The 18889-nt window shown below is 46.6% G+C and overlaps 2 protein-coding genes across 8 annotated transcripts in view; one reads left to right on the top strand and one right to left on the bottom strand.

Annotated features, from left to right (window-relative positions):
* Window positions 1-743: 743 nt before the first annotated feature.
* On the bottom strand, window positions 744-10517 carry ERP29 (endoplasmic reticulum protein 29). Of its 2 annotated transcripts, XM_055238730.2 has the most exons (3): window positions 10147-10517; window positions 3826-3964; window positions 744-1584 (listed from the first exon to the last, which is right to left on the bottom strand). In XM_055238730.2, exons 1-3 carry the CDS (start codon window positions 10288-10290, stop codon window positions 1082-1084), a joined length of 786 nt encoding a protein of 261 aa, XP_055094705.1. In that variant the 5' UTR covers window positions 10291-10517; the 3' UTR covers window positions 744-1081. The 2 variants fall into 2 exon arrangements, with proteins under 2 accessions (XP_055094705.1, XP_055094706.1); XM_055238731.2 differs by lacking the exon at window positions 3826-3964 and having other exon boundaries at window positions 10147-10416.
* A 36-nt stretch (window positions 10518-10553) lies between these two features.
* Window positions 10554-18889, top strand: part of TMEM116 (transmembrane protein 116) — a 91862-nt gene continuing 83526 nt past the window's right edge. For 2 of the 6 annotated variants that reach the window (XM_055238728.2, XM_055238724.2), the window contains exon 1: window positions 10554-10757. The gene's annotated coding sequence lies outside the window, so the exon portion shown is untranslated. The other 4 variants (XM_063614512.1, XM_055238727.2, XM_063614513.1 and 1 more) reach the window with 4 other exon arrangements.

Genomic DNA, 18889 nt, shown 5'->3' with positions numbered 1-18889 from the left:
GTTAGCCTAAGCAACCACAATTTTTTGTCCCATCCGATTCAACACATAGAATTTCCTCTATTTTTTGTTTCCAGGAACTAAATATATACCAACCTGGATAAAATGGAGGAAAATAATTCAAGATCTTATTTGCCAACTCCATTCTTTGTGTAGGTGCAATTAGACATATTTCAGGAGCTGTGGTCTCATGACATTTTCAAATGGTTAAATATGAAAGTAGGGCTGTCATGAAGCTCACTTTTGCGGATAACTGCTTCTGAGTCTGAAGAAAAGATGTGAATGCTGGCACAAGTGCTCTTTATTCTGCTTCCTAGAAGTTAGTATTTATTTAGTGATGGACAGTGATTTAGATGGAAAATATTTTTTAATTTTCAAATTGGACTATATCATTTAGCTGTGTAAATCCAAGTCACAGAATGTATCAGTAAAACTAAGAATTTGCTATGTGTACCTCACAGAGCATGGAAAGTAATTACACCATGGTCCATCAATGTTGGTTCAATATATTCCTCAATACTGCTATTGAGTTTTAAGGACTGGAAAATAGACAAACTTTACCACTGACAGTCAATCCTTGTCAGTCTGAATATCACTGGAAAATAACAAAGGTATGCCAGTTTCCACAGTGTTTCGAGGATCGTTTGTTACCGTGGGAAAGTGGAGTCCATACCAGCTTAGATTCAAAGAGGAAAGCAGGTCATAGACGAAAGTATAATTTGAAAAGACAACAGAATGGCTTCAGGTCCACTTAATCAAAACACTGAAACTTTAATTGAATGAGAATTACACCGGTCAAAGACCTGGGCAGTACACTCCTCTCTCCTCTCTATAGCACTCATTCCTTCTGAGGTGTCATTTCACCAGCCACCTGAGTAAGTGCTCCAGCTATCCCCAGACCAGCTAGAGACATCCCAAGCATGGTCACATCAGCATCAATGTCTAGGCATACTCAGGGCTCAGAATCGTGGGTTAGTACCACTTTTCCCACTACCCCCTTATATTCCACAAGGGACTCACAGCCAGCAGGTTAACTCTCCCCTCCCTACCCCCACCAAACCCTGGAAAACCACAGACAGCCTTTCTACAGCTCCTCTTTCTCAGCCCCCTTCTTCTGGAAGGCAGTCAGGATGTTTAGGCTCTTCTGGAGCTCCTCCTTCTTCCCATCACTCATCTTGTTCTTCTCAATCAGCCTGGCGATCCGTGTCATCTCTGATGCTGGGAAGTCCTCCCCTTGGTCTAAGATCTTCCCCATGATTTTCAGGTATTGCTCGGCCCACTTCTTCTGAGTCTCCTTCACACTTGAGAGGTTATCTTGCCCCTGTTTCAAGAGGGCCTGGCGGGCCTCCACATCAGAGGCCCTGATGAACTCCCCGGCCAGGGTGTCGTATACAGGCAGGCAACCAGGCATACCTAGGTAGACCCCTTGCCCCTTCAGCCAACGCTGGATGGCTCCAACCTTAACTGCCCCAGTATATGGGACTGGATTCTCAAAGTCCCCATCCCGGAAGAGGTAGAAGACTGGGTAGCTCTCTTTGTCCAGCTTGTATTTCTCACTCAGCTCCATGTTCAGCTTGTCACCATAATCTGTGAGCAGAAACCAGACACAAAAAGCAAGACTGTAAGGAACTCAGGGCAGAAAATTGCTATGGGACCTAGCTGAACTGAGGGAAAGAAGAATTTTCTTGGCCATGTAATGGTTCAAAGTGAGGAGCAACCACACAGACCTGCGTTTGAATTCCTCCTCTGCCACTTCCTAGCCATGCAGCACTAGGCAAATCATTTAAACTCTCTGAACTGTTCTTCATCTGAAAAAATGGAGATTCTTCTGAATATTTATTATATGCCCACTATGTGTCAGATGCTGTTCTAGGTGCTGGGGGTCTAGTTGTGATGAAGAATATTAAGCTCGGCCGGGTGCGGTGGCTCATGCCTGTAATCCCAGCACTTTGGGAAGCCGAGGTGGGCAGATCACGAGGTCAGGAGTTCAAGACCAGCCTGGCCAACACAGTGAAACCGCCGTCTCTACTAAAAATACAAAAAAATTAGCAGGGCATGGTGGCGCGTGCCTGTAGTCCCAGCTACTCGAGAGGCTGAGGCAGGAGAATCGCTTGAACCCAGGAGGTGGAGGTTGCAGTGATCTGAGATCGCACCACTGCACTCCAGCTTGGGCAACAGAGTGAGACTTCGTCTCAAAAAAAAAAAAAAAAGACTATTAAGTTCATATTCTTCTAAGGGAGAGAAGAGACATAACAAACACATAAACAGGTGATGAGTGCCACAGGGAAAACAAAACAGCGTGATGTGACAAAGTGGGTAAGAAAGCCTACTTCAGGTGGTCATGGAAGGCCTCCCTGTGAAGGTGACATCAGCTAAAGGACCTGAATGTCCTGGAGCAAGCCACGTGAAGATTTGGGAAGAGTGTCTCAGGCAGAAAGGACTGCAAGTGCAAAAGCTCTGAGGCAGGACTAAGCTCAGGAGATTTCAGGATTACAAAGGCCAGTCTGGCTGGAGCTGGGTGAGAAAGGGGAGCATGTGTTAGGGAAGGAACACAGTCCCTGCCACATGCGAGCTGTTGGGAGGATCGGATGAGGGAATGTGTGCGTGATACTTGGCAGGGTTATATGCTTAATATGTGGTAGCTGCTGTATCTGCAACATCCTTCCTAACGGGCAGTAGCAGCCCCAAGGACTGATGCTGTGACAACTGGTTTCTTACACTTTGCGAAGAAACGGCTAATACCAGCTACTAGTAGTGGCAGTACTGGATGCCGAGGGTTCCAAACCTAGTTCTGCCACTTAACAATTCCACAATCTTGAGCAAGTTACTCTAAGCATCCATTTCTTTATTTGAAAAAATGGAGGTAATAGTACCACATGGGACTTCCTTCACAGAGTTCTTGCAAAGATGAAACACATGTAAAACACTCGGCACAGTGGCCTGGCACACAGTAAACATCTGATAAATGTTAACTATTATTATTATTCTAATAAAAGCACCAAGGGAGTTACCTGAAGTTGAGTCAAATCTGACTGACTGTCCTGGAGAGGTGTGCCAGCTATCTCTACCCAGGACCAGATGCTCTACTAAGTTCCCAGCTTACTATGGAAAGGAGGCATCCAAGCTGGGAGGGAAGTGAGATAAGTAAGCCCCTGCCTGGGACTAAACACTTAGGTGGAGCTCTGGATGAGCCACGCCATCGCCCACAGTCCTTTAATCTTTGAGCTTCAGTTTTTTTTTTTCCCTGAAGTATAACATGGAGATAATACATCTTGCTTCTCAGGCAGAGTTCAAGTGAAGATTTAAAATGCAATGGGGGTGCAGATCTTTACCCTGTCGGCCACTAAATGCTGGTGACTATTAAAGCTGTCGCTGTGGTTGGGAGGTGCCCTTGGATTAGTGGTGGCATCAGTGCATTTGAGCTAAAGCCAAAACCCAACAGTTTTGGTACAGAAGCTAAAATGAAGACAGAAGAACTGACTATGCTGTCCCCTAGGGGACATAGCACCCCCTCTGCCCAGTGTTCCCTGCAAGGAGAGCTCAAAGTTCTCACAGTTTAATGTCGGAGAGGGGTGGAATGTGAAGGAAGAGGGGTTCCCTTCCCTTCAGGCACCTGGATGGCTGAGCTGAGATTCCATGGTCTCAGAATCTGCTCAGGTTAAGCCTACCATGGGCACCAGATTCCTTTAGAGGCCATGAACCTGTTTACTTACACTCCTTGAGAGTGGCTCAGAAGGAAAGATGCTGGGTATTCCTGTTCCAAGTAGGGAAACGATTCCTAGCTTCCTCCCTCTCTGCCCTCCCCAGCCGTCCTGGACTTGTCCATACCTGAGATCCCCACCTCTGCCACCAAGAGATCATCGCTGGAAGCCGAGTTTTCAGCAAGACGCTTGAACTCATCCTGCTTCTCACCGTAGGGGTACTGGGTGTCGAACTTCACCAAGACGAACTTGCTTTTGGGAATGACCTGAGGGCGTATAGAGCTGAGCAAGTGGGTGTTCCAGGGACTTTTGGGGCTAATTCCCCTTCCCAAGGGGCCCCTGTTTAAGAAATAGAGTGGAAACAAGCCCACAAGGGAGGCAAGCTCTCACAAACTAATATTTATTCATTCACCCATTGACTCATTTAACAATTTAGTGAGTGCCAGCGACATGCAGGGCACCCCATTAGTACCTGTTCACACTAATCAAAGATATACACAATGCTGTCCAGAATAAACAAGGCTGCAGACATACTAAGGCCTTCTCCTGCAGGGTTCCTTTCAGTTAGGTGAAGGAGACCCTTTACACACTACATCAGCCCCTGTCATGCTCATCATCCTAGGAGGCCTTTCTCAGTAAACCCTGAACAAGAAATCTGACAAAAATAAACAAAACTACCTACAAAGGAGTTGGCATCATGGAAGACGCTTTGGCTAGATAGGCAGAGTTTGAACCCAGCAATTTCAGGGCAGATAAGTTAGTGAGAGGCCAGGCTTAGGACAATGTCTTGTCCCTAGACTATACTTCCCTCTGGCTAGATCTCTGGGTTTTAAACTGTCAGGGCCGAGACTTTTAATTGCAGTAAAATTCACATAATATTTGCCATTATAACCATTTAGAAGTGTACGTTCTGCGTGATTCAGTGCATTAAGAATGTGCAACCATAGAGGTTACTATCTAGTGCCAGAACATTTTCATCATCCCAAAAGGAAACCCCATACTCATTAAGCAGTCACTCCCCAGTCTTCCTCCTCCCAGCCCCAGCAACCACTAATCTATTTTCTGTCTCTATAGATTTGTCTGTTCTGATGGCAATGTACAGTATGTGGCCTTTTGTGTCTAGCTTTTTTCACTTAGCATGTTTTCAAGGTTTGTTCATGTTGTACCATGTATTGGTACATTGTTACTTTTTATGGCCAAATAAGTATTATACTGTACGGATAGACCACATTTTGTTTATTCACTCATCAGCTGAATGTTTGGGTTGTTTCCACCTTTTGGCTAAAGTCAATAGTGCTGCTATGAACGTCCACATAACACGTTTTGTTTGAACACCTGTATTCCACTCTTTTGGGTATATATACAAGTGGAACTGTGGCGGTCATATGCTAAGTCTACATTTAACTTACTGAAGAAGCCAAGGACTTCTTTTAATGGTTTCTCCCAATGCACAAGTTTTATCTAACAAGCCACCTTAGGGTAACACTGTCTTCCTCACTTCCATCAACTTTTTGTTTTCCTAATCCAAGTGATCCCTATCATCAAGTTTTTTCATCACAGGCAATCACTGTACATAATCATGTCAAGGCTGAGCATGGTGGCTCACACCTGTAATCTCAACACTTTGCGGGGCTGAAGTGGGAGGATCACGTGAGGCCAGAAGTTCAAGACCAGCCTGGGCAACATAGCTGGCTTAAAAAAAAAAAAAAATTAGCCAGGCATGGTGGCACACACCTGTATTCCCAGCTAAACTACTCAGGAGGCTGAGGTGGAAAATCACTTGCGCCTAGGAGTTAGAGGTTACAGTGAGCTATGATTGCACCACTGCAATCCAACCTGTGTAACAGAGTGAGACCCCATCTCTCTCTCTCTCTCTCTCTAAAAAAAAAAAAAAATTTATGTCAAGCTGACATAATTCTGGCTGAAGGCAAAGATACAATGTTCTGGGCCGGGCGCAGTGGCTCACGCCTGTAATCCCAGCACTTCGGGAGGCTGAGGTGGGTGGATCACCTGGGGTCAGGATTTGGGAGACCAGCCTGGCCAACGTGGTGAAACCCCGTCTCCACTAAAAATAGAAAAATTAGCTGGGTGTGGTGGCAGGCACCTGTAATCCCAGCTACTCGGGAGGCTGAGGCAGAAGAATTGCTTGAACCCGGGAGGCGGAGGTTGCAGTGAGCCGAGATTGCGCCATTGCTCTCCAACCTGGGCAACAAGAGTGAAACTCCATCTCAAAAAAAAAAAAAAAAAAAAAAAAGATACAATGTTCTCGTTAGTCTTTGTCCTTTACTGTGTACTGATGTCCTCTTGGTTTTTAAAAATATTTAACACTGTTTAGGGACACAGAGGAGGGAGGAGAAGACACCAGAACAGGTCATCTTTAAATGCCAAAAAGCCTGAGCTCTGGGGGCCTAAAAGCAGGAAAGACTTAAAATACAAATGAGATCACATCCCTCTGGCCCAACTGGCCTTATTTCAGTTCAGCACATGAAACTTATTCCCATTCAGAGCTTTTTCATTTGCTCTCTGCTGGCTGGAATGTCCTTTCCCACTTCTTTTCATGGTTATCTCTTTATCATTCAGGGCTCAGTTCAAATGTCCCCTGCTACTGGGGACTCCTCCAATCAGACCATCTAATATGGCTTCATTTTCATCATACCCTGGTATCATTACCCTGCTGTATTTTCTTCAGCGCATTACTCACTCTCTGAAATCCTTATTTGCTTGTTTTCCATCCTCTCCACTAGAATATACATTTATGAAAATAAGGACCTTGTCTGACGTGTTTTCTGCTGTATCCCTAGTGCCCAACAGTGCCTGGAATGTGGCAGATGTTCTGAAAATACCTGATGAATGAACAATACTCTGACAGGCTTTGCAGCAGATGCTACATGTTGGGGAAGGGGAGAATGTTTAAAAAGCACAACACGGGATACCTATTTTCAAGGGCCTGCACTTGTATTATGGAATAATATTAATAATTATACAGTGGTCTAACATTAAAATAGAATTCAGAGGTCTCCACCTTTTACTTTCACCATTCTTAGTTTCAAGGGTAAGGCAGAATGGTTTTGAATGGCAAACATTTGCATAAAGAATTTTCTCTTGTTATCTTAGTCTGTTATTTTTTATTTTTTATTTTTTTTGAGGCGGAGTCTCGCTCTGTCACCCAGGCTGGAGTGCAGTGGTGCCATCTCAGCTCTCTGCAAGCTCCGCCTCCTGTGTTCATGCCATTCTCCTGCCTCAGCCTCCCAAGTAGCTGGGACTACAGGCGCCCGCCACCACGCCTAGCTAATTTTTTTGTATTTTTAGTAGAGACAGGGTTTCACCGTGTTAGCCAGGATGGTCTCAGTCTCCTGACCTCGTGATCCACCCGCCTCGGCCTCCCGAAGTGATCTGTTATCTCTTAATGATAGCTTTAGAAATCTATTTTCCTCATCTACTTCCTACCAGCCCTTGGTGTCCAACGGGCTGGTGGGAATCAGCTCTACCATTACCTATAATCAGGCAACTCACTGCTTTAAAGTATAGACAAGTTCATTGTTCATTCATTCGTTCATTGAGTAAAAAGTTACTAAGGGCCTATCATGTGCCAGGCACCATACTAAGTGAACACAGCAGGGAACAAAATGGCATCTCTTAGTTCATGAAGCTAACATTCTAGTGATGCTGAAAGGAAACAAACAACAACAAAAAAAGATATTGGAAATCACTGAAAGGCAAAGCATGGAACAAGGCTGCCAGACAAAACACTAGTACATTTCCCTTTGGTTCAATGGTGATGGAAGAGAAGATTTGAAGAGACTGGAGAAAACGTTTGTTCATTCATGCAACAAATTAGTCACTGTGCACCTTCTATGAGACAGGTAATCTGCTATGCAGTGCAGGTGACCAGGAACAAAATAGACAAGGAGCTTCTTCATGAGCACATAATATTCCAGTGAGAGAGAAAGATGGCAAAATAGATTTTTAAAAAAATCAGTGATGAGTGCTGTATGGAGAAATAAAACAGATTAATGTGAATGGCACTTTAGACTGGGGAGAAGATAAATCAAGGAAGAACTCTAAGGAGGAAACACTTAACCTAAGCCTGAATATGAGAAGTAACTAGCCTTTCAAAGTTTGGGCAGAGAATATTCCAGTTACAAGGAACAACTAGTGCAACACATCCTAAGGCAATAAAGAGCAAGGAATATTCAAAAGACAGGAGGAGAATGGTTGGGAGATGAGAGGGAAGCCAGGAGTCAGGTCATACAGGATTTAGGCTACTGTGTGGAGACTCAAGAGTGGAAGCAGGGAGACCAGAGAAGAGGCTATTGTAATGTTGACCTAGACTAGGGTGGTAATAGTAGAAAACACTGTTAGCTTTACGGCGCAAAGTTTCCCTTTGGGTCACACTTGTTCTGTGATATTATCTGATTCCCATGGAGCAGGGTGGGGTAGGGGTGTCATTTTGCCAATAAAGGCCCCCAAAGCATAGGGTGCTGTAGGGTGTGTCTGAGTGTGCCTGACAACCAATCAGCCACACCTACACCATTTTTTTTTTTCTTTTTTTTGAGACAGAGTTTCGCTCTTGTTGCCCAGGCTGGAGTGCAATGGCATGATGATGGCTTAATGCAACCCCTGCCTCCCAGGTTCAAGCAATTCTCCTGCCTCAGCCTCCCGAGCAGCTGGGATTACAGGCGCCCGCCACCACGCCCAGCTAATTTTTGTATTTTTAGTAGAGACAGGGTTTCACCATGTTGGCCAGGCTGGTCTCCAACTCCTGACCTGAAGTGATCCACCCGCCTCAGCCTCCCAAAGTGCCGGGATTACAGGTATGAGCCACCACACCTGGCCCACACTTTTTTTTTTTTTTTTGAGACGGAGTATTTGCTCTGTCACCCAGGCTGGAGTGCAGTGGCATGATCTTGGCTCACTGCAACCTCCGCCTCCTGGGTTCAAGCAATTCTCCTGTCTCAGCCTCCCGAGGAGCTGGGACTACAGGTGTCCGCCACTACGCCCAGCTAGTTTTTGTATTTTTAGTAGGGATGGGGTTTCACCTTGTTGGTCAGGCTGGTCTCAAACTCCTGACCCTCAGGTGATCCACCCGCCTTGGCCTCCCAAAGTGCTGGGATTACAGGCGTGAGCCATTACGCCCGGCCTACACTTTTAAATTCTTGAAACTTTGCCTTGAATGAGCTACAAGTGCCAAATCCACGACAGGGAACGCTTGAAAATAGGAGACTTCAACCACTGGATACAACTACTTCTTGGTTTCACTTCCCCACAATGAGTACAAAACTTGAAAATGAAATTACTGGCTCTTTCGCAACACTAAGCTTGCCCATCTCCTAGAGGAAGTTAAAAGCTGCTCGTGGGTGAAGACAGGTGCAAGAGGAGGGGACTGGGACTGCGGTGTTGCATTCAGCCACCATTTCCAACCGTCCATTTACCCAGGCCAGGATCCCTAATTCTGCAAAAATGGAAGGGGGGAAGGGCAGAGGTAGTGGCAAATTCTTCCATGCCTTGACCCAATTTTATTCATTTTGTTGCCAAACCTAAGATGCTTCCTACAACAGCTATCCCCAACCTTTTTGGCACCAAGGACTGGTTTCATGGAAGACAATTTTTCAACGAGGGTGGGGGGTGGGGGGGTTGGGTGTTTTCGACATGAACCTGTTTCACCTCAGATCATCAGGCGTTAGATTCTCGTAAGAAGCACACAACCTGGATCCCTCACATGCTCAGTTCACAATAAAGGTCGTGCTCCTATGAGAATCTAATGCCGCAGCTGATGTGACAGGAGGCGGAGCTCAGGCTGTAGTGCTCGCTCGCCGGCCGCTCACCTCCTGCTGTGCGGTCCGGTTTCTAACAGGCCACCGACGGGCCTGGTGGTTGGGACCCCTGCTTTACAGGGTGGCTGAACTGAAGCTTATTCTTCACGCTTGCACTATTCAAGATGTATGATATCTGATCATTGTTTGCATACTGCAAAGCAGGCTGCAATCCACCCCTGGGGAAGAGGGGCGCGGACATGCAGGCTAACGCGCTTGCATTGTTCCCCGCCAACTCCTCCCAGCTTCCACAGCCGGGAGCCCGGTGGCGTCGACCTCGCACCGCCCTCCGGTTCTCCCACTTGGGACTCGAGGGTTGGATCTCGCCAGGAACCGCTCTCTCCCCATAGGTGAAGGGAAGGGGCACCCAGTTCCCTCGGCGCATCTTTGCAAGGGAGGATGCAAGTATAAATGCTGCAAAAGCAAGGGTGCGCCGGGGCCCTGTAGCGTGCATGCCCAGTGATCATAACATTCCCCCGCTCAGAGTCCACTAGGCCTATGGGACGCCGGGAAGCCCTGGGACCGTTGCTACTAGACCACCTCCCGTCAGCTCCCGGAATCCAGCGTCTCCCCATAGGCGCGCGCTCTTCCGGGCGCCCCGGCGGCACCTGCGCGCGACGTACCCCGCCCGTTACCTTGTAAAAAGTGACCGTATCCAGGGGAAGGGCGCCCTTGGTGTGCAGGCCGCTGCCGCCATGCGGAGCGGAGAGGAGCAGGAAGCCCAGGAGAAGGGGAAGCAGCGGGGAGAGACACGCGGCGCGGGGCACAGCGGCAGCCATATCGCCGGGTTCCGGGAGAGGGAGGTAGGTAAGCAGTAGTGGAGAACGCCCCGAGTCAGCGGTCACGTGACTGGGGAGGCGGACTCACGCGCGCTCACGTGGACACCCCAGGAGGCTCCCTTCTGTCTAGGGTGAGAGGGTGGGGCCACGTGGGGGGCGGGGGCGGGGGGGCAGGGAAGCTGCTGCGCACGCGTACTCGGCGAAGCTCGCGTAGGGCCTGGGTAAAAGGGCGGGGCCACGTTGGGGGCGGGAAAATGGGCTGCTGCGCGCGCGCACTCGCTGAGTCTCCCGGTGGGTCCGCCCAGTTCTCTTCCTGCTCCGTTTGAGTGGAAGCGCGAAGCGCTTCTGGGGACGCTACAGCAATTCCTTTGCTGTCCTTCCTCTCCTTCGAAGATGACAAGGCCTACCATCCTTTCTTCCTGCCTTTGGGCCGTCAGCCAGTTGGTTGGAACCCGCTCCAACCCTCGGTCAGTCTATTAGTCAAGTTCAGCCGTTATTCTCAGTCAGGCTCCGTCACCGCCCTGACCCAGGCGGGCAGTGGCTCCGCGGCTTCCCTGAGCTTCTTGGCCAGGCTCGGCGGTCAGTGTGGCGGGCAGGGCCCTCTTAGGCCCGCTCTGAGGTGAGCGCCTCCCCTGGGAGACGCCAGGCTCCTGGGATCCGCCCAGCCAACGCCCACCCTCCAGGAACCCCAGACGCAATTCTAATAATTCTGTTCCGCAGGTCCCTGGCTTGTGCCAGACCCTGGCTTTGCCTACCGGGCTACGGAATAAGCAGAAACAAGACAGTTCTGTGCTGAAGGCACGCACTTTGTTGGGGGAGGAGGCGGCATAGGAATAATGATCTAAACAGTGTAGTGTAATTGCTGTAAAATATTATTCTGGCTGGGCGCGTTGACTCACGCCTGTAATCCCAGCACTTCGGGAGGCCGAGGGAGGTGGATTATCTGAGGTCAGGAGTTCGAGACCAGCCTGGCCAACATGGTGAAACCCCGTCTCTACTAAAAATACAAAAATCAGGTGAGTGTGGTGGCGCATGCCTGTAATCCCAGCTACTCAGGAGGCTGAGGCAGGAGAATTGCACGAACCCAGGAGGTAGAGGTTGGGGTGAGCCGAGATTGCGCCATTGCACTTCAGCCTAGGTGACAGAGCGAGACTCGGTCTCAAAAAGAAAGAAAGAAAAAAAAGACTATTTGCTTATTGTAAAGAGACAGAGATTCAGCCATTCCTGCTCAGGAGCATCAGAGGAAATTGTAGACAGGAGGTGACTTTTGAGCTGGACCTTGAAATAAGAGGGGGCGTTCATGAGGCAAAGAGAAACAGGGCATTTCTAACAATGGGAAAATTATGCACAGGCATGTTGGGGAACTGGTTGAGATGAATCTGTGTAAAGGCGAACTGGCGCAGCAGCTGCTGCCGCTCTTTTTTATTTTGATTAATTATTACTGAGCTTCCATGGGGCGGATTTGAAAGGGTCTCACCAAGCTAAAGGGTTTGGAGTCACCAGAAGTTTTAACCAGGAGAGTAAGGTTAGATTTGTGTGTAGAAACAGCACCCAGGTCAGCCTGGGCAACGTAATGAAACCTTGTCTTTACAATAAGTAGAAAAAATTAGCCATGTGTGGTAGTGCGTGCCTGTGGTCCCAGGTACTTGGGAGGCTGAGGCAGCAGGATCACTTGGACCTGAGAGGTCCAGGCTGCAGTCAGCCCTGATTGCTGCCACTGCACTCCAGTCTGGGCAACAGAGCAAGACTCTGTCTCAAAACAAAAACATTACTCAGGAATGAAGGGAATGGATTGGAATTGAGAAGACCGGACTGAAGCCAATTAATGTGGTATGGCAGTAGTCTAGTTGGAAGAGGTTAAGGTCATGCAGTAGGACATAATAGGGCTGAAGAAGTATGGATAGAATTGACAAACTTTTAAAGGGTAGAATTCACAAGATTTGATGAACAAATGCATGTAAGAGTAAGAGAACATATACAATGCATTGTAAGGGACTTACTGCTGTAATTAACCATTGTATGTATCCAAAATGTATGTGTATAAATAGTCATCAGTGATAACAGGATCCAGTCATAGACAACCAGTTTGATTGGATATAAATTTTGAAAGAGGGAGTGTGTGTATTTGTGTGTGTGTGTGTGTGTGTGTGTGTGTGTGTGTGTGTGTCTGGGGAAGTTAAGAAAAATTTTGAGTTTGCCCTATTGATGGCAGCCAGCTGCAGCAGGGAGGCGTGACTGGGGCTGCACACTCCATGGAGCCTGTGGGAGCCCCGCCCCTTCTGAGTTGAGGCAGGAGCCCCTGGTGCCATTGTGGCTGCCCTCCCAGGTGGAGGACCTGGGCATCTCTGCAGTCTGCACCCTTGGGAGACCAGCAAGACACCCTATCGCAATCCCTGCAGGCTCAGGAGTGTCTGCTCCCACCGCCTGGCCTCTCTCTGCTCCCAGGGCCTGCTCCAATCTCAGAGCAGGCTTGGGGCCAAGAATGGCAATGGGAGGCAGATTGATTCCTGGGTAGAAGGGGGTGAGTCCCCAGTAAGACCCCACCTTCAGGTCAGGGAGGGCCTGAAGACGGGTCCAGGCTGCCAGTCCTGCAGACTGGAGTAGGGACTCGTGGTGCATCTTCTGGCCTGCCCATGGACCAATCGACATGTACTTCCTCCCCTCGGAGGTCCATATAAGCCCTGGGCTCAGCCAGAGCAGGGCAGAGGACTGCCAGAGGACCAAGAGGGCAGAGACCTATGGGTCAACAAGCCTAAGAGAGGAGCTACCCTCTCTGCTGATAGTTGGAGATGACGGAACAACCAGTTGCAGAAAGGACCTACCCTGCCTGCTGACAGCTGCAGAGACAACCTGTGGGCAGAGAAGAGCCACCCTCTCCAGGGCCTCCTCTCTTCTGAGAGCTGCAGACATCAGGAGGTTCAGTTGCAGAGAGGAGCCATCTTCTCCAGGGCCTCCTCTCTACTGAGAACTGAATACTTGATGAATGACCTGCCTACAGAGAGGAACTACCCACAGCTGGTCTCCTCTGAGCTGTTGTAACACTCAATAAAGCTCATCTTTGTCTTGTTCACCCTTCATTGTCCACGTACCTCATTCTTCCTGGATGCAGGACAAGAACTCGGGCAAAGGCACTGTGGCCACAGAGGTTTCCAGCCAGAAAATGGACACCCCAAAGATCCCGTAACACTATGAGCTACAAGACAAGCGATAGAAATTAGAAGAGGAGAAAACTATGAACTGAGGTGGTGAAACAAGGCTTTATGTAATTGTTGGAAATAGAGTTAAGCCTTGGAAGAAAGAACATTTTAGAGAACAAGTGGAAAAGGAGCAGATACGGGAATGAACATGATGCTTTGGGAGAATGACTGTCTTGGTTGGAGGGAGTTCTCCAAACAGGAGATAGTAAAACAGTTTTAAGCCCAGATAGGGGGGAATCTTGAAGTCAAACTAAGAATGTTCTGTTCTGTAGTCTATATGGAGCTATTAATAGTTTTAAGGCCGGGCGCGGTGTCTCACACCTGTAATCCCAGCACTTTGGGAGGCCGAGGCGGGTGGATCACGAGGTCAGGAGATCGAGACCATGGTGAAACCCCGTCTCTACTAAAAATACAAAAAAAAAAATTAGCTGGGCGTGGTGGCGGGCGCCTGTAGTCCCAGCTACTCGGGAGGCTGAGGCAGGAGAATGGTGTGAACCCGGGAGGCGGAGCTTGCAGTGAGTGGAGATCGCGCCACTGCACTCCAGCCTGGGCGACAGCGAGACTCCGTCTCAAAAAAAAGAGTTTTAAAATTTCTTTTTTTTTTTTTTTTTTTTTTTTGAGACGGAGTCTTGCTCTGTCCCCCAGGCTGGAGTGCAGTGGCGCGATCTCGGCTCACTGCAAGCTCTGCCTCCCGGGTTCACGCCATTCTCCTGCCTCAGCCTCCCGAGTAGCTGGGACTACAGGCACCCGCCACCGCGCTCGGCTAATTTTTTGTATTTTTTTTTTTTTTTTTTTAGTAGAGACGGGGTTTCACCGTGTTAGCCAGGATGGTCTCGATCTCCTGACCTCGTGATCCGCCCGCCTCGGCCTCCCAAAGTGCTGGGATTACAGGCTTGAGCCACCGCGCCCGGCCTTAAAATTTCTTTATAAAACAATTAAACTTCTAAAATTATTCACTTCTCAGTATAAATAACTTTGGTTATACCTAGTTAGTAGAATTGATCAGCAGTGACTTTCTAGTCATGGTTTAGAAGTAGGTTTTTTTTTTTTTTTTTTTTTTAAGTTTTTTTGAGACAGAGTCACTTGGTCACTCAGGCTGGAGTTCAGAGGCCTGATCTCAGCTCGCTGCAACCTCCACCTCCTGGGTTCAAGTGATTTTTCTACCTCGGCCTCCTGAGTAGCTGGGATTACAGACATCTGCCACCACACCTGGCTAATTTTTTTTATTTTTTATTTTTAGTAGAGATGGGGTTTCACCATGTTGGCCAGGCTCATCTTGAACTCCTGACCTCAGATGATCCACCTGCCTCGGCCTCCCAAAGTGCTGGGATTACAGGCGTGAGCCACCACTCCCAGCCTAGAAGTAGGTTTTATAGAAGTGAGGGAAGTGGATTGATTGAATAGGGAAAGGAAAAATTGGCACTTTTGCTATAAACTGCGAAAGTAATTGTCCCAGTCCTTCCTTTGAATAGCTCTCTGGTCCTAGTCAGTTGTCTTAAGATATAATTAGATTTTTGGGCTGGGTGCGGTGGCTCACACCTGTAATCCTAGCACTTTGGGAGGCCAAGGCAGGTGGATCACCTGAGGTCAGAAGTTCGAGACCAGACTGGCCAACATGGTGAAATGCTGTCTCTACTAAAAATACAAAAATTAGCTGGGTGCAGTGGCGGGCACCTGCAATCCCAGCTACTCAGGAGGCTGAGGCAGGAGAATTGCTTGAATCTGGGAGGCAGAGGTTGCAGTGAGCCGAGATTGCGCCATTGCACTCCAGCCTGGGCAACAAGAGTGAAGCTCAGTCTCAAAAAAATAATAATAATAATTAGATTTTTGGCCTCAGGACCTTGATGATGATCTACAAAAATAAACTGAGTATAGTTCTGGCATATTTTGGAAGTCATAAAATCCCACAGTTGACACTGATGTGGAAAATCAAAAGGGTCACCCTGGGTGTTGTATGGAGGTGAAGAGGAGGGGACATGTTGCATGAGTGTCCACAAGACTTAGCATAGCAACTGGAGTGAAGAGGAAGAAAAATAGCATGATCGGCTAAGGCAGTTAATACATAAACTCCCATTTTTCTGTCCTTAAGCCAATGAGGCCCCAGTTTCACTGACCTCTTTGCTATTCCCTGTATACACAATGCATGTCCCTACCTCAAGACCTTTGTATTTTCTGTTTCTGGAACACTTTCTTTTAGGATATCCACATGGCTGACTACTTGACTTCCCTCAAGTCTTTGCTCAAACCTCACCTCCTACTGAGACCTATCCTGACCATCTTTTAAAAATTGCTTCTCCCTGACTGCCCTGCTTTCCATCTCCTTTCCCCTTATTGTTTTTTTCTCCATAGTGCTTTCAACTTGTAACAGACTATATAATTTGCTTAGTTGGCTTTTGCTTATTATCTTTTTCCTGTGAGGGTTGGATTTTTATTTTTTGTCTGAAAGAGAAACTATTCCATGTCTGCGTCTCAAAATACTTTTGGCTCTTTTTACATTCCCTTCTTGGACCATATGCAAGGGGACTTAAAAAAGTTCATGGAAAAAATGGGATTAAGGCCAGGTGCAGTGCCTTGCACCTGTAATCCCAGCAGTTTAGGAGGCTGAGGCAGGAATATGCCTGAGCCCAGGAGGTCAAGACCAGCGTGGACAACATAAGGAGACCCCATCTCTACAAGCAATTTAAACAACTTTTAGCTAGACGTGGTGGCACACACCTGTGGTCCCAGCTACTCAGGAGGCTGAGGTGGGAGGACCCTTGAGCCCAGGAGTTCGAGACCAGCCTGGGCAACATAACGAGACCTTGCCTCTAACAACAACAACAACAAATCAGCGCAGAAGGAGGTTATATGTGTTGGGATGTTTATTGCAGCATTGTTTGCAGAAAACAAAAATAATCTACATGTCCATCATTAAAGGAATTGTTGGATAAATTTATGTGGAATATTATGTAGCAATCAACATGGATTAGAACTATTTCTATTAAAGCAGAAAGATATCTGTGAAATAGTGTGAAAAGCAGTGTGTACAGAAACATATGATCCCATTTTTAAAAACCCTGCCACCTCAACAAAACCCCTTGCCATATATGTGTGTATATATTTGGATGTGTATTGATGAGCATAGAGAAAAAATATGGAGAAATACACTAGGATTTAACATTGGTTACAATCTGAGGGAGTGAAGAGAAAGCACATAAGACTAATAAAAGGAAAAAATTATGGCATAATGCTGAGAAAAAAGTATAGAATGTAAAATACTAGCTGCAGTTACTGCAAATTTGTAAAAATGGAATATGCATATAGGCAAGAATTAAATCATTGTTTTAGCGAGATAATAGGACTACAGGAAACTTTTTACTTTGGATTTCTATTATGTTAATATTGTTTTTGCAATAAAATAACATTTAAAAACTCAGAGTTTAACATTCAGGAATCAAGTCACATCAGCAGAAATGTTCCTTCTTTTGTCCCACTTTCAAATCATGTTATTTAGTCTTATTTATGTACTTTTGTAAATGACCTGAAATATTATCTAGGTCAAAGAGGGATATAAATAAGTAAATAAAAATAACCTAACTCTTGTCAGTCTCATCTTTTAGTCCTGTATATTGCCATCATGTTAATACTCACAATTTTATCATGTAAAATGAGGATAATAGTAATACTTCATAGGATTGTGAGTAGATGTAATTAGTTAATGCATACGAAGCATTGAGAGTGGTGCCCGGCATAAACTATGTACTCACTAAAGGCTTTATAATGCTCAGGAATTTATAATGGCACTTCTGCAGAATAAAATCCAAATGCAACAGCCTCCATAACCTAGTTGTAAAAGCTGTCTAAATAAAAATGCCATTTATAATAATGCATGTAGCTACTGAACTTTCGAAATGTACCCACTGAACTTTTGAAATGTACCCAATCCAAGTTGAGACATGGAAGTGTAACTACCCACTGAATTTCAAAGTACAAAATTAAAGATGTAAAATATCTCAGTGACGTACTTACATTGATTATACATTGCAGTGATGATAATTTGGATACTTCGGTTAAATGTATTATTTTTTGAGACAGGATCTCACTGTCACCCGGGTTGGCATGCAGTGGCCCCATCTTGGCTCACTTCAACCTCTGCCTCACCCCCATCCCCCACCTCTGGGGTCAAGCGAACCTCCTGCCTCAGCCTCCTGAGTAGCTGGGACCAAAGGCACATGACACCAAGCCCAGCTCATTTTTGTATTGTTTTGTAATGGGGTTTCACTATATTGTCTGGTGTTGAACTCCTGAGCTCAAGCGATTCGCTTACCTTGGCCTCCCAAAGTTCTGGGACTACAGGTGTGAGCCACCCCACCCAGCCAATAAATGTATTATTAAAATTAATTTCAGCCAGGCGCGGTGGCTCATGCCTGTAATCCCAACACTTCGGGAGGCCAAGGCTAGAGGATAACTTGAGACCAGCCTGATCAACACAGCGATACCTCATCTCTACAACAGATTTAAAAATCAGCCAGGCATGTTGGGAGACACCCGAATTCCTAGCTACTTGGGAGGCAGAGGTGGGAGGATCTCCTGGGCCCAGACGTTTGAAGCTGCAGTGAGCTATGATTGCAGCATTATAATTAAGCAAGAGTGACAGAGTGAGACCCTGACTCAAACAATTTCACCTATTTCTTCTTGCTTTTTTATGTTGCTTTTAGAAAATTTAAGATTACATATGTGACTCACATTATGTTTCTATTGGATAGTACCACTTAAGATTTTTAAAATAAGATAATTGTTACATTCTTCATCTTAGTCTCTGCCCTGTTGGTTTTTTAGACCCAAGTACAGTATACTTAACATTTATTTCTATTAACTTTTATTTAATAAAACTCATTATTCTGAAGTGTTTAGATCTTTTTAGATCTTAAGTCTGTCATTCCTCACAACTTTGGTATATGTTGAGTGAATATTCAACAAATACTGAATGCCTATTCTAAGCACTGTTTTAGGTACTGGAGATATTGTATCTCCAGATATCCAAAATAATCTTGTGTAATAATTTAGATAGTAGGCCGGGTGCAGTGGCCCATGCCTGTAATCCCAGCACTTTGGGAGGCCAAGGCAGGTGGATCACTTGAGGTCAGGAGTTTGAGACCAGCCTGGCCAACATGGTAAAACCCGGTCTCTACTAAAAATGCAAAAATTAGCCAGGTGTGGCGGCCGGCACCTGTAGTCCCAGCTACTTAGGAGGCTGACACAGGAGAATTGCTTAAACCCAGGAGGTGGGGGTTGCAGTGAGCTGAGATTGCACCACTGCACTCCAGCCTGGGCAACAGAGCGAGACTCTGTCTCAAAAAAAAAAATTAGATAATATCCCAAATATCCTTGCAACATACAATCAATATAAATATGTCATTGAG

The sequence above is a fragment of the Symphalangus syndactylus genome, chromosome 13, assembly GCF_028878055.3.
Source record: "Symphalangus syndactylus isolate Jambi chromosome 13, NHGRI_mSymSyn1-v2.1_pri, whole genome shotgun sequence".
Lineage (NCBI taxonomy): Eukaryota > Metazoa > Chordata > Mammalia > Primates > Hylobatidae > Symphalangus > Symphalangus syndactylus.
This window is presented reverse-complemented; position numbering and strand designations above follow the sequence as displayed.

Bases quoted from the DNA above. Each gene is read 5' to 3' on its own strand.
- ERP29 (XM_055238730.2), bottom strand. From the start codon at position 10,290: ATGGCTGCCGCTGTGCCCCGCGCCGCGTGTCTCTCCCCGCTGCTTCCC. The intron at 3,965-10,146 runs GTAACGGGCGGG...ATACGCCCTCAG, and splicing joins ATACGGTCACTTTTTACAAG to GTCATTCCCAAAAGCAAGTT. The intron at 1,585-3,825 runs GTATGGACAAGT...TTCTGCTCACAG, and splicing joins GGCAGAGGTGGGGATCTCAG to ATTATGGTGACAAGCTGAAC.